This window comes from Lathyrus oleraceus, chromosome 1 (genome assembly GCF_024323335.1).
Source record: "Lathyrus oleraceus cultivar Zhongwan6 chromosome 1, CAAS_Psat_ZW6_1.0, whole genome shotgun sequence".
Lineage (NCBI taxonomy): Eukaryota > Viridiplantae > Streptophyta > Magnoliopsida > Fabales > Fabaceae > Lathyrus > Lathyrus oleraceus.
Window position 1 is genome coordinate 404571054 of NC_066579.1, and position 15593 is coordinate 404586646.

Genomic DNA, 15593 nt, shown 5'->3' on the forward strand with positions numbered 1-15593 from the left:
ACAGACACCATACACTGATCATATAGTCCACCATGAGTTCGATGAATCTTCTTTATATTCAGATTATATATGGTGGGAGACTTTAGCCGCTAGACACTTGCCTGAGAGGTTTCTGTGACAGTATGGTTATGTCCAGAGCATCGCACGACCAATTATGGATATTCCACATGCGGCCATTGATAAGTGGTTTAAGAGTAACATCATTAGCTCTGGTCGTGTCATTAGAGATCGCGCAGTTATGGTTCAGCATACCTCGTAGTGTGAGGATGATTACTTGGAGTGGTACATCACTGTATCACACCTTCACATCATCCCACCTGTTGAGCATAAACATGATGTTGGACCTTCCGATGCTGGGGTACTTGGCGATGATGTGTCGCTGTCGTGTCCTCCAACTGATGCTGATGACCAACATCGCCTCTAGATGATTGCATTTATTATGTATAACCTCATGGATTTTGTAAACCCAGATGTTGAGGTTTTTACTAGATTATCTCGGACTGCACACATAGCCCGTGGGAGATCTATTTAAATATTATTGTTATCTTTATGTAGTATTTGTATATTATTTGTATATTACATGTAACATTACTCAGACATCTTCATCAGAACTTTTTATTAGATAATATTTTTTATCTTCCATTGATGCAACATGAACATAAATTAACATTTGACAAATGATTACATAACTTAAACATAACTTAAGTAAACGATAATAATAAGAAAACCTAGACACTATCAGGTGATTCTGGACATTCCATCATCTTAATTATGTCGTTGACAAACCTTAAAATCTTCGCATCTAACTCTATCAGCCCTTTGTTAACCTACGACGAAAGGATCTCCACATAACCATCACATCTTCACCGGTCTTGAACTTAATAAGGTTGTCCATTTAATTAGTATCAATCCAATCTTCATGAAACTCGATTTTTCTCACCTTCCTGTTATCAATATCAGACAATAATTCATTCAACTTAGATGTCAAGGCGGCGAGAGATGTGATGCTATCCGGAAGGCAGAACTCTACGGGGGGTGAAGTTCCGTTGAAGTACACTTCTACCTTAATAAAAAATTGAGGAAAAAACATTTTGAGATGATTTTATCAAACATGTGACCCATATTTATACAACTTTACATTTATTCTGGACCACACAAAACTGTCGGTGTAATCATAGCTGTCCAAAATTTTCGACAAAATCCTAAGCGTTTAGAATTTTAAACAAATTAAACTATCAAAAATTCTACTTTAGTTGAAATTTCAGGTATAACATGATAATTTTAACGTTTTACAAATTCACATAAATTTAAAATTTTTTGGTATACCTAAAATTATATATACACTATCAGCAATTTAATATTTATCAAATATTTTGATTTGTATACTAAATTTTTTATATTAAAATGTGTTTCAAAATTTTGTCAGAAGTAATTATAGAATTATGAAAGTATGAGAGGCTACATAATAATAATGGAGGTGACAAGTTGAAACTTCCTATTCTTATTTAAGTTGAAACCTCCTATTCTTATTTTTAAACTTATAAATATTTTTGGCTCTGTGAATCATCTTTACTTTTTTTTCCTTTTTTTTCTTTTTATACTAATATCATCTTGATAGTATGCATCAACCCGGAATCAATGTTTCAGCATTTCGTCACAACAACAAGATCATTCATTTTGACTGAAAAATACAATCTAATTCTCACAAATCAACCCAACTCTAACCTTGTACAAAATTCATCCTTTGACAATACCATATCAACAATTCACTATCACTAAAATACAAGTAATATATACCAAAAAAAACCCAAAATAAAAAAATGGAATATATTGTAGGTAGTACTAGTAATAGTATTAAGGATTCGTCACTGCACTGCTGAGACCAAATTTTCCTTAATCGATCTTAAGCGGCAGCTAACCCAAAACCACAAGACTTAAGACTTGTTTCAATAACTCACATGTACGAAAATTAATTAATCAACCTCACAATAAATCTAATTTTAATTATCTTCCATCTAATCCTCCATTTTTTTCTTCAATGTCTTAAGAGTTTGAAGACAACGTTGACAAAGTAGTAGCTGATGAAGTTCTAGGAGAAGGAGAAGCATTCTTCAACACCACAGTTGGTAAAATGCTAGTTTTTCTCCTCTCTTGTTCCTTTATCAATTCACCCCCAAATAACTCTAACTTATCCAAATTTGTATTCTCCACAACCTTTCTTCCTTTAAACAATACAGATTCCACATTCTTCTGTGCCAACATCTCTTCTGAAACTGCCAACAAATCCGACGCCGTTTTCGCTGTCTTCGCCTTATTCGCGTTTGCCATCACTCCATTTGATTGAATCCGCACATAATTGTTCACTCTGCACTCTCCAAATGCCATTGATACAGCTTGATCAACCTACATTATAATATTCATCATCAATTAGCCGATGTCTATGAACAAATTATTTAAAGAGATTTATTAATTAAAATTTAGAATAATCATAATATCATTGCTAATAATTTAACTTACTTATTATACTTTTTTTATTTCTAAAAATATACTATTATGAATAAAGGGACGTGTCTGTTAGGTGAAACATTCATTACTCTTAGCCTAATTACTAACCACCACCAATTTAATTTCAATTATTTTATTTGAATAATTAATGAAAAATAATTCAGAGATTCGCAACTTTATTTTCTTTGTCGTTATCGATTTTTTAAATACTATTCGAAAATAATTGATTTTTTTTAATAATATAATATAAGATTTGTTTGCTTACCATATCGGAAGCTCCTTCACCAGCTATCCTCACGAAGCCTGACGGGGATTTAACGGCGTTAAAGTCCAATTCTCCGTTACCGAGAGAAAGCACCAACAAGTCAGAGACGCCGTTGCAGAAAGGAAACTCGTGTTTGTTGTTTAGCACGTGTGTGACGGCTGTAGCCGTTGGATTGTTCATCGCTATTCCTCCATCAACGGCCATAATCTTCGTTTTTCCGTCGATGGACTTCATTTCGATGGGAACCGCTGGATCAGCTGACGTGGCAGCACATACGTCACGCATCTTGTAATCGTAACCGTCGGTTTCGAGCGCGTCGGCGCGGGAGAAAACGAACGGAGCGCGCGTGACGAGATCGTAGCAGGGGATTAAAACCGGTTTCAGTGTATCCTTCAGCGTAGATTCACCGAACGTCTTACGGAAAAGCTTCTCCGATTTTGTTTCCGATTGTAGAACTCGTCGGAGAATCCCCGATCGCCGTGAGATTCTGCTGCGGTTGTTGATCAGGAACCTCAACGCCTCATCTGCAGTGAACATAGGGAGACCGTCTTTTCCGCGTGTGAACAAAAGCGCGGCGAGGACGCCACCGACACCGGAGCCAGCAACAGCGTCGAAGAAGCCTGCAACATGAGCGTTAGGATTGCCTGATTTTCGTTTAAGGCAGGATTCGAGGTGAGCGAGGGACTTTGCAGCGAGGATGCCGTCGGTGTAACCGGCGCCGTCAATGCAAAGAATCCTGACTTTGCCGGTGGCGTGTTTAGCTTGTTTTGCGTCTTTGGAGAGAAATTGAGTTTGATTTGGAAGCGAATTCTTTGGATTTTCAGTGTCGGTATAACCGAAGAGGAATTTATTCTCCAAGATGGAGAAGATTTCGTAGGTGAGTTTGTCAACTTCGAAGCTGTTGTCAATTGAGTTCAAGTTCATTTGTGATGTGGACAGTGCCGCCATTTCTGCAATTCGAGTGAATGTTTTTTCCTCTTGTTGAGTGAGAAAAAGAGTTAGAGAGAGAGAGAGAAAGATAATTTGTGTATTGTTGAAAATGGTGAATTGTGATGATGAAGAATAGAGGAGGACGTGTGGTTATATAGTGCGAGTGAGTGAATGTAACTATCCAAGAACATTCCAAAGGTGTCCCATTTAATCGCCATGTCATTTTATATTTCTTTTTCCTTTTCTCCTTTATAATTATTTTAATTTAAAATAGATTTTGCTTATTCAAATTTACGGTAATGAATTTTAATAATTAAATTATTTAATAAAGAAAATTTAAAATATATTTTAGAAGAATATCAACTGAGCTATTTAACACGATTTTGTTGTATATATTTTTAACATAATAAAATGATAGATATACCTACAGCTCAAATTCGAGATTGGCGGTTAAATTAGAGAGTAAGACATGCCGCCTGAAAGAGGAATTGTTGGATGACCAGTGTAAAGGATGAAAAATAACGGTATTTAAAAATAAAGTAGTGAGAAAAAGTAGTGGTTTGTTTAAAGAAAAGATAAAAATTAGGCCAAAATAGTTACAATTCAACGAAACTTTATGTAAGATGATGTTGATGTGGGTGAAATTTAAATTTGTGTTGGTGGGTTTGTACTATGTACAGTCTTTAACATAATCTATCTTTCCTTTTTGTGCTGCACCTTTTCTCCCGTGCTGTTGCTTTTGTTTAAGTTTATGAATTTTAAAATATAGTGGGGGGAGGGGAATGACATGGTTTAATGCTTTGATCTTATTATTCTAATATTAATTTTAAGGATATTTCTGTAGAATACTGTATTATCAATATCATTTTCTGTCGTTTTAGGATAACTTTTTTTAATGGAAAACCAACTTTCAGGAATTCCATTCATTTATTGACCAGTGCTTAATTTCAAAGCATGCGCAGATTAATGCTAAAAAAATGAATTGTTGTATAATTCCAAAGGTAAAAACAGAATTGACTTTAAAAGTTCAACCTATCATATAAGTCAATACACTTAATGATATTTTTTTTTCAGTTAAAAACATAATTTATATCTATCAAATATAGTAATTTGTTTTCCTCTTAAATGGAACTTGTATTTACAAATTTATTTAAAATTTTAATTATTAATTATTCTTGTAATCCATGTGAGAGAAAAAAAATTATTAATTAGACTACCATACCATATAGTAACTCAATTTTGATTTTTAACAACATTTTTCTGTCTTTAGAATATTATTGAAATAAGCATGAATAAGTATGATTAATTTAGTTGCGTATTAGTAATCAGAATTACTTTTCTTTATTATCTCTTTGTTTTATATATATATATATATATATATATATATATATATATATATATATATATATATATATTTTGTAATTCTATTATAGAAGAGAGTGTCTAACCCAAGAAAACTTTAGGGAAAATAGTTCCATTTACATCATTATCGATTGCTATTAATGTCTCTGTTTTCTTGCTTGATCATTAAACTTCCTTCAATATATTATTTAAATACTTAGATTTCTCTAATAAATTGTCTTGTCCATGTCACTGTTAGATCTCTTGTGTGAGCGGATCTCCCAATTTAAGACGTGTTAGTCTTAAAACAAAAGGCTCCGCCATTGTTCTTTTATGACGAGCTCATCCGACCTTGCATCACGTAGTCTAGAACTTGCCCACATATTTGGAGTCTTCTTATATTGACAGACTCTTATTTGTGGAGTATATCTCACAAAGTATTACTAAATCACACTCTTATTATTACAAACATCTTTGTGATGTTATTTATCTTTGAAAAAAAGTAATGATCGATCCTTTATAATTTCACTATTGAAAATATTTGAACTTGTGTAATCTGAAATATTAAGGATATTTACTTCTCTTTTGGTTTATTTGTTGGGGTTGATTGAAAATATACATGTTGAAAAAGTCTCGCATCGCTTAGTTTTGTGAAGGAAAAGAGAGTCAAAGACTATATATAGACTTCAAGTTCTTTGAAGTTCCATATCGCTTGGTTTTATAAATGAATAGAGAGTCAAATGTTATATATAGGATTCAAGGTCTTCGTTACAAGATGTACAAGTCAAAAGCACTTTAAGTTTTTATTTTACATTTTTTATATTTTCTCTTATACTCTTGTGTTAGAGTGTTGTGAATGGTAGTTATATATTTTCTTTGGAGTGTAAGGGTGTATTGGGGCATTTGGGTGGTTGATGATAGTCTATGTATTATAACAATTTGCACATAGGGTTATTCTCAGGTTGTCATTTGATAATGATAATGGGTTTTTCTCCATTTTTGGAGTTCTCACGTTAATCTTTTGTGTTGTTATTATGTTTCTCTTTTTTATTTATGTTTTGTTTTTTCCTAGTAAGTGGTATCAAGAACCTCAGTTTGGTGGGGTATAAATTTTTTTAGTATGCTTTGTGGTTGCAGTTTTGTCTGATCTTCCACTTTAGAAAAAAATTATACTGTGTTGGTTGGGAAAATTTAAATTTGCCGCAGGAAAGGTTTTGGTTGCAATGTCAGGTTTTTCAAGTGCAATAAAGATTGAATCAGAGAAATTTGATGGTAGAATAAATTCTACCTTGTGCAAACTTCAAGTCAAAGATGTTTTGATACAATTAAGATTGCAAAATGCGTTGTAATGAAGCATTTTCATCATATATACAACGAGAAGTGGGAGGAACATGATTTGAGAGCTTCGAGTACAATCAATATGTCTTTGGCTAAGAATATTCTCGCTAATCTTCTTGGTATGTCGTCAACCAAAGAGCTTTGGAAGAAATTTGAAGGGCTATATCAAGTAAAAGGTATATCAAATTGGTTGTTGTTGTTGTTAAATGAGCGGTTTCATAACTTACGAATGGAAGATCATATGAATGTATTCTATCATCTAAGTGTTCTAAATGATGCTTGTTATGAATTAGAAACTATTGGAGTCAAGATTGATGATAAAGATAAACACTACAAGAAAATTCCATTTTGTGACATATATGTTGCGACACTTGAGTAAAAACCACCATTATTCCATATCTGCGACGGTTGTCACGAAAATATAAGCAATTGTCTCAAATATTTTAAAAGAAAGTTGGGTCTTTTCACTCCAAGGCCCGCGAAAGTTTTCAAAACGGCCCCATGCAAGGAATCGTGACGATTAATGTTAAAAAGCAATTGTCTACGATAAGTGTTCTCACACTTCACTTTAATCTGGTTGTGTGATCCCTCCTAGTTCAAATATCGCTGGATTTTTACTCCCATACTGACGACAGTTGATTCAACTGCTGTAAGTGATTTTCTCAATTTTATTCATGTAAGTTTCCCTCCTCAAAATCTAATGTTTCACTCTCTTTTCATTATTTCCATTAAATCCCAGAAAACTTTAACCTTCAATATTCACTTTACTATAACCCTTCTACGAATCCTAATAGTTTTTGGTATCTAAGATCCATCGCCGATCATCACAACTCAGAGAGTTGAAATCCAAGGTCATTCTCAATTTCTCCATATTGTTTTCATCTTAAATTGAAATCAGAGTGAAATCTCTTGTTTTTGTAGCTTTTTATCTCTTGTTGTTTTGTTTTATTTGTGAGATTTAATGTAAATCTTCTTTATTTTATAATCAAAATAATAGTTAGGGTTATGAGAAAATTATGGAGTTTATTTTGTTTCGACATTTCCTTGAAAGGTTTCTTGTGTTTCTTACACCATGGTGTGTTCTAATATTTAATGGTTTATTAATCACTAGTCATATAATTATTTAAAACTTAACATTTAGGCATGTGGCTACAATTTTAGCATTAACTCGGGTATTGTTGAAGAATTTGAGATAGACTCATTTGGACTATCCATCATTAAATCAAGTTTGGTAAGTGGTTGCTTCTTTATACAGTCATTAGTAATACACATTGCATGCAAGATTTCTTAATATTGAGGGATGGAGGACATGAGAGCTCTCGTTTTATATTAACTGAGTTTAGAAAGCCAAATTAACAAATTAACATGTAAGGAAATAAAATTCTATTAGTAGCTATTTAATATGACACTTAAAAACATCTCTTTGTTGGTGCAAAGGTAGAATATATGATGAATGGAAATATTCTTATTCAGAGAATGATGGCTACAAAAAGGATTGAAAGTTACAATGATTGACACCCTATTTATAAGCCTCTAACAAACTTAAATATGAATCAAATCTAATATTTAAATCTAATATCTAACAAACTTAAATATGAATCAAATCTAATATTTAAATCTAATATCTAACAAACTTAAATATGAATTAAATCTAATAATTAAATCTAATACCATCCCTTAATTCATATTCCATCAAAACTTGTAACACCAATTCCATCCCTTAATCTGAGAAATTGATCAGTCTTGATAGCTTTCGTCAGAACATCTGCCAACTGCTTCTGAGTGCTGCAGTGTACAACTTCTAACACTCCCCTCTGAACTTGATGTCTCAGAAAATGATACTTGGTCTCAATGTGCTTGCTTCTCCCATGCAACACTGGGTTTCTGGCAAGATTGATTGCAGACTTGTTGTCAATCATCAGCTTCAGAGGTTTGTTTACTTTAATCTTCAGATTCTGCAATAGATTCAGAATCCACACAGCTTGGCATGCAGTAACAGCACCTGCAATATATTCAGCTTCACAAGTTGACAACGCCACAACAGGTTGCTTCTTGGAACACCAAGAAATGGGACCTCCCAGAAATTTGAATAAGTACCCAGACGTACTTCTTCTGTCAACTCTGTCTCCACACCAATCAGAATCTGAATAACTCTGAAGTTCTGACTCATCCTTTCTTCCAGAAGGAAATAATACTCCATACTTCAGAGTTCCCTTGATATACCTCAGAATCCTGACTGCAGCTTGATAATGGGACCACTTAGGTTTACTCATGAACCTACTAACCATCCCAACTGAATAGCAAATATCAGGTCTGGTATTGCACAAATACCTCAGAGAACCAACCAACTGTTTGAAGGTTGTAGCGTCCACATCCTTTCCATCAGAGTCAGAATCCAGTTTCTGATTTGTATCAGAAGGTGTGACAGCAATCTTACAATTCTCCAGTTCAAATCTCTTCAGAAGTTCTAATTCATACTTGAGCTGATGCAAAATAATACCTTTCTCAGAGTATCTGAATTCCATCCCTAGAAAGTATGTCATTTTGTCTAGATCAGTCATTTCGAATTCATTCATCAGAACTTTCTTGAACTTGGCTATCTCCTGTTCAGAACTTCCAGTCAGCAGTATATCATCAACATATAAACATACCAGAGTCATATTTCCTTCAGAAGTATGCTGAACATAGACACCGTACTCCATCTCACATTTCTGAAAGCCTTGCTTCTTGAAAAATGAATCAATCTTCTTATTCCAAGCTCTGGGCGCTTGTTTCAATCCATATAGAGCTTTGTATAATCTGTACACCATCCCTTCCTGATTCTTTTTCACAAATCCAGGAGGTTGTGACACGTAAACTTCTTCTTCTAATGGACCGTTCAGAAATGCAGATTTTACATCTAAATGCATCAGAGGCCAATTCCTGTTAGCAGCTATTGCAATCACCATTCTGATTGTTTCATGTCTTGCTACAGGTGCAAACACTTCAGAGTAATCTAGCCCAGGTTTCTGTAGAAATCCTCTGGCTACCAACCTTGCTTTATGTTTGCCAATTGAACCATCTGGCTTTAACTTCTGCTTGAAAACCCATCTGACGCTGATGACTTTCTTGTCTTTTGGAAGTTCTGTCAGCTTCCAAGTCTTGTTCCTCTCTATAGCATCAAGTTCTTCTTTCATGGCCTTCAGCTAGAGCTTCTGCTTAAGAGCCTCTTCTGTACTTATGAGTTTAGAGTCTACTAACATGGCACACTGAATAACTTCTCCTTCAGAGTCTACTTCAGTGTCTTGCAGCATGTCAAATTCTGCATATCTTCTGGGGATGTTTCTGACTCTTTGTGGTCTCTGAACTTGTTCAGAGTCTTCAACTTCAGAGTTTCTACCTTCAGATGGTTGACTTCCTCCAGAACTTTGACCATCTTCAGGGTCTGGCATATTTCCAGAGTCTGAATTGCCACCAGAATCTGGATTACCATCAGAGTCTGGGTCATCAGAGTCTGGATCATCAGAGTCACCTTCATCTTCTGAGTCTTCTCCAGAGTCAGAATCACTATCAGAATCAGAATCAGAATCAATATCAGAGTTTACTCCAGCCTCAGAAATTTTGAACTCTGACCTTTCTTCAGAGGTTCTAACATCAGAGTCAGATTGAGACTTATCCCAATTCCAAACTTCTGATTCCTTCACAATCACATCTCTGCTGAATTCAATTTTATTGGTTTCTGGACAATAGAGCTTGTATGCACCTGTACTGTGGTACCCTATCAGAATCATCACTTTGCTTTTATCATCCAGCTTCTGTCTTCTGGCTTCTGGAACATGTTTATAGCAAACAGAACCAAACACCTTCAGATGACTAACACTTTGCTTATCTCCAGTCCACTTCTGTATTGGAACTATTTCCTTCAACTTCTTCGTAGGACATCGGTTGAGTACATACGTTGCGGTGGCAACAGCTTCTCCCCAGAGCTTCTGAGGAAGCTTCTTCTCCTTTAGCATGCTTCTCACCATATCAAGCAAAGTTCGGTTTCTTCTTTCAGCAAGACCATTGTGTTGAGGGGTATAAGGAGCAGTAACCTCATGCTCAATTCCATTCTCCTCACAGAACTTCTGGAACTCTTTGGAGTTATACTCACCTCCACCGTCAGTTCTAAGAATCTTCAACTTCTGACCACTCTGATTCTCAGCCTTCATTCTGAACTTCTTGAATTCATCAAACACCTCGTGTTTAAACTTAATAAGGGATACCCATGTCATTCTTGTGAATTCATCAACAAATAACACAAAGTATTTATTCCCTCCAATCGATGCTACTGGAAATGGACCACACACATCAGAATGTACAACTCCCAAGGCATGTTTTGCTCTTGGAGCAGTTTCTGACGCAAATGGCAATCGTGGTTGTTTTCCTTCCATGCAAACTTTGCATGACTTTTCAGGCTTCTTAATTGCAGGAATTCCATGTACCAACTTCTTTGAATTCAGATGTTTTAAGCTTCTGAAATTCAAATGACCAAATCTTCTGTGCCACAGCTCACTCTCCTTCTCAACACTTGTTGCACTAAGACATTCTGAGTCTGCAGTTCTGACATTCACCTTGAATGTTCTATTCCTTCCCTGTTCTGACTCCATAATCAACTTCTGATTACAGTCGTACAGCTTCAGAAGATTGTCCTTCATGGTAACTGAGAAACCTTTCTCAATTAATTGTCCCACACTCATCAGATTGCTTCTGATGCCAGGTACATACCACACGTTCTGAATCAATGATGTTTTCCCATTGTTCAGAGTCACTCTGACATTTCCCATACCTTCTGCATTAAGATATTTGTCATCAGCACATCTGATCTTTGTCCTCTTTTCAGAGTCAAAGTCAACCAGCCATTTCTTGTTTCCAGTAAGATGATTTGAACAACCAGTGTCCATATACCACCAGTCTATCAGATCCATATCATCAGATTCAGAGGCCATCAATAGCACAGATTCGTCATCAGAACTTCTGGCTATATTTGCTTCTTCTGATTTTCTCTCCTTGTTTGACCAACAGTCTCTAGCAAAGTGACCAAACTTCTTACAGCAGTAACATTGGATTTTCTTCTTGTCATACTTCTCTTTTCCCTTCTGAGCATTTTTTTGTCTATCAGAGGTTGAGCTTTCTGACTTCTGACCACCATCAGATCTTCTCCTGGCTTCTGACTGCTTCTGATACCTCCTATCAGAAGTTGCTTTCAGAGCCTGCTGCTCTACTTCCCTTTCAGAAGTTCTCTCAGTCAAACGCAACTCTTGCGCTTCTAGACTGCTCTGCAGCTCTTCAATTCTCATGGTGCTCAGATCTTTGGAATGTTCTATTGCTACCACAATGTAATCAAATTGAGAGGTAAGGGATCTCAATACCTTCTCCATGATTGTTTCTTCAGAAAGAGTTTCTCCACACGCTTTCATCTCATTAGTGATCAGAATCACTCTGGAGATGTATTCAGAAACTTTCTCATTATTCTTCATGTTGAGATTCTCATATTGCTTTCTCAAGGACTGAAGCTTCACCTTCTTCACTGATGCGTCACCACCATAACATCTAACCAGTGTGTCCCACGCAGCCTTTGCTATCGTTGAATCTGCAATCTTCTCAAACACATTTACATCAACACATTGATGAATGAAGAACAATGCTTTCTGATCCTTCTTCCTTACTTCCTTCTGCGTGTTTTTCTGTTCATCCGTCGCATCTGCTGCTACCGGAACATAACCATCAGTGACAAGATCTAGAACATCTTGAGCACCGAACAGTACACGCATTTGGATCATCCAACGATTCCAGTTTTTACCGTCAAATACTGGAAGTTTGGTGTTCATGTTGCCGTTTCCGTTCATCTTTCTACCTTGCACAATACACTCAGATTTCTCACACAGTGTTTCCCAACCCACAGAATTAAAATTCTGATCAGATTTTGTTCAAGATTCAACACGAATCTAAGAATCAAAATCAAACACACAAGACCTCACGTTCACTCGTGTTTCCCGTGTTTCCCAATGAATCTGAACCGGAGCTCTAGATACCAATTGTTGGTGCAAAGGTAGAATATATGATGAATGGAAATATTCTTATTCAGAGAATGATGGCTACAAAAAGGATTGAAAGTTACAATGATTGACACCCTATTTATAAGCCTCTAACAAACTTAAATATGAATCAAATCTAATATTTAAATCTAATATCTAACAAACTTAAATATGAATCAAATCTAATATTTAAATCTAATATCTAACAAACTTAAATATGAATCAAATCTAATATTTAAATCTAATATCTAACAAACTTAAATATGAATTAAATCTAATAATTAAATCTAATACTCTTGTCGTGTTGCATGTTTGATATGCCTATGATATAAAAATTTCTCTTATGATTTTATAAGGGAGTTACTAACATCAAGTTATTATTACTAATTGATGCTTGTGATTGATAAGTGTAGTGAAGTAATGTCAAGGATTATATTTAGTCAATGATTGTACTTAGTTGATTACATTCAAAGTAATGCTTGTTGCGTTATGCTCAATTTTAGTTTTTTTTAGTGATATTTCAAAAATATTTGTGTTCAAGTTGTGTATGTGTAGGGTGGACTTTTTAGTTGCTAAAGGTTAGACTAGCTCTATATTTGTTAGGTTTTCCATTTTTTCTATCGGATGATATAATGCTAGGGGATTTTTTTTTTGCCGCTTCATGTAAGTCCTTACTTGAGTAACTTTTTATTATATATTATGATTTTCTTATAGATAACGATCCATAAATGTGACATTGACCATTGTTTCCTATGTCAGGCTATCAAAGATTTGACCAAGGTATTAGAGTTTGAATCCAACAGAGCAGACATTTTACATGAGAGAGGTATCTTGTCTAACATTGAGTGTTTTCATCTTCTTTTTTTCAACAAGTAATTGATGCATGTAGTCTAGCATATGTTTTTTCAATAAAAGATACCCCTCTCATGTAAAAATTCAAACATATTTTTCGATATGCCCTAGATGTGGGGCAGTTGATTGTGCAATCAATGAAAGGTTTCATGGGTTGAATGGTAATTGTAATGATTATAAATTGAGGAGGATATGGAGGATTTGCATTATGTTGTTAAGGCCTCTAAGTGTTGCTAGTGTGAATGTGAGGTATAAGGTTAGGGAGAAAGTGTTAAAGGTGACTCTTGATTGGAAAGTGAATTTAATGGGTGATTATGGAAATATTTTGAAGGTATTGGGGTTTATCTATTTGGTTTATGCATTTGTATTGTCTTTGAATTTAGCATGGACGAGCTTGTTGAATTTTCTGCCACAGATGCATCAATGTCGAGTTCATGCAACTTTGTTGTGATATTAGTTTGACAGATAGGGTACCTGGTAGATTTGTTGAATTTTTCTATAGAGTCGGTGTTGTTTCATTGTTAGAATAACACTTGTGTGTTTACTTGTGTTAGAATAGGAATTAGAATGTGGTGTGTGCTTGTGTTAGATTAAGAATCAGAATGTAGTGTGTATGTCTTTGTGTTAGAATAGGAACTAGGATGTAATGTGTGTGTGTGCTTAGAATAATGAATAAGGACATAATGTGTGATAGGAGGCTGAGACCTTCAATTAGGAAGGTTTACATTGGGAGGGAAAACGGGGGATAATGACCTTGTGTGACTAACCGATTATAGTGTAACTAACTACTAAAAATGCTAACTGGTGGTAGATAGTGAGTCATAGACGTTATGTGTATGTTGCGTTAGGTTTTCTATATGAAGGAGACATAAGGTTAGTAGAAGGTACTCCTATCAATTAATATCATTCTTGTTGAGGATCTAGGTCTCTCAAACCGTGTTATCGATGGCGGATGGCGATCCATGGTAGAGAACGAAAATACTGCCATGCAAGCTGCGTTGTGGCACCGCCACGGCGGAAACAAAAATCAATATTAACCAATATTAGCCAATATTTACCAATGAGGCTAGACCAAATCTACCTTTGATATCCACCATAATATGGTAGATGTTCGATAACAATGCTTTCAAACACCTAACATTCTATTACAAGCATTGACATTGTAAATTCAAAAGAAATTTAATAGAGATTCATATTTTCTTTTCATACTTAAGAATTGAGATATAAGCCATGATTTATTTGGAAAGATATTGATAATAGATTGCACAAATGTTGATTTGGCCGTCAACCAACTTCAAAATCAAACACACCCATAGTTTAATAAGAATAAGGGGCATAAACTATAAGTGTAAATTAGTTTTACACTGATATCCACACTACTATGGAAAAGTCATTTCACAACGGTTAAAAAAGGGGCACCATCACGCCTAACCAACCATTGTGAAGTAGGGGGTGATTGTATTTATGATTCTTTCCACCACGGTCGTGCGCCCGTGATAATAATCTATGTAGCATGCTACCTTTCATAACAGTTACTTTAAACAACTGTTATGATATTCTGTATACATAACATTTAACATTGGTTGGTATAAACAACCGTTGTGATGTATACCATGAGTTTATTATAAATTAAGTGTAATTCTTATTTCGCTAATGTTCACTAAACATATAATCTTTCAATATGATCTAACATTATAATATGAAAAATTAATTTATATTATAATAACAAGTTCACATTCAATGCTAGACAAGAGTTCTTCAACTCCTTATCCGCATTTTGTTCTTTAATGGTTAGAACTTTGTTTAATGCTCCTAATTCTTCAACCTCCATTTCCTTCACCTCTAGTTCATTTTGAAAAACATTGTTTACTTTGCAAACAAAATTAGAGGTGGATAAATGGACGGTTGAAGAACTACAAGCATTAAATAAAGTTTTAACTATTAAAGAATGAAATGCAGATAAATGGCTGAAGAATTCTTGTCTAGAACTGAGCATGTATTTGTTTTCTAATATAACTTTATCTATCATATTATAATTTTATAATGCAATCTAAAAAGTTATATATCCGGTAAGGGATTGGAAAAATACTCAAATCACATAAGATAAATAAACTCATATTTTAAACGAACATTAACAACAACATTTATCAACAACATTCACCAACAACAAACCTTAAACAACATATAACACACCACTTTTACTAATAAGAACAATAACAACATATATATCAACTCATATAATGTTTCAGAAATGTACATGTCTCCCGTAATGACATCCATAACGAAAGGAGGATAAAGTTGAAGTG

The 15593-nt window shown here is 34.7% G+C and overlaps 1 protein-coding gene across 1 annotated transcript; it reads right to left on the reverse strand.

The window, feature by feature from the left end:
* Positions 1-1649: 1649 nt before the first annotated feature.
* LOC127075644 (patatin-like protein 7) lies at positions 1650-3831 on the reverse strand. Its single transcript, XM_051017100.1, has 2 exons — positions 2771-3831; positions 1650-2403 (listed from the first exon to the last, which is right to left on the reverse strand). The coding sequence occupies exons 1-2, from the start codon at positions 3716-3718 to the stop codon at positions 2044-2046; spliced, it is 1308 nt and encodes a 435-aa protein (XP_050873057.1). The 5' UTR covers positions 3719-3831; the 3' UTR covers positions 1650-2043.
* Between the last annotated feature and the right edge of the window lie 11762 nt (positions 3832-15593).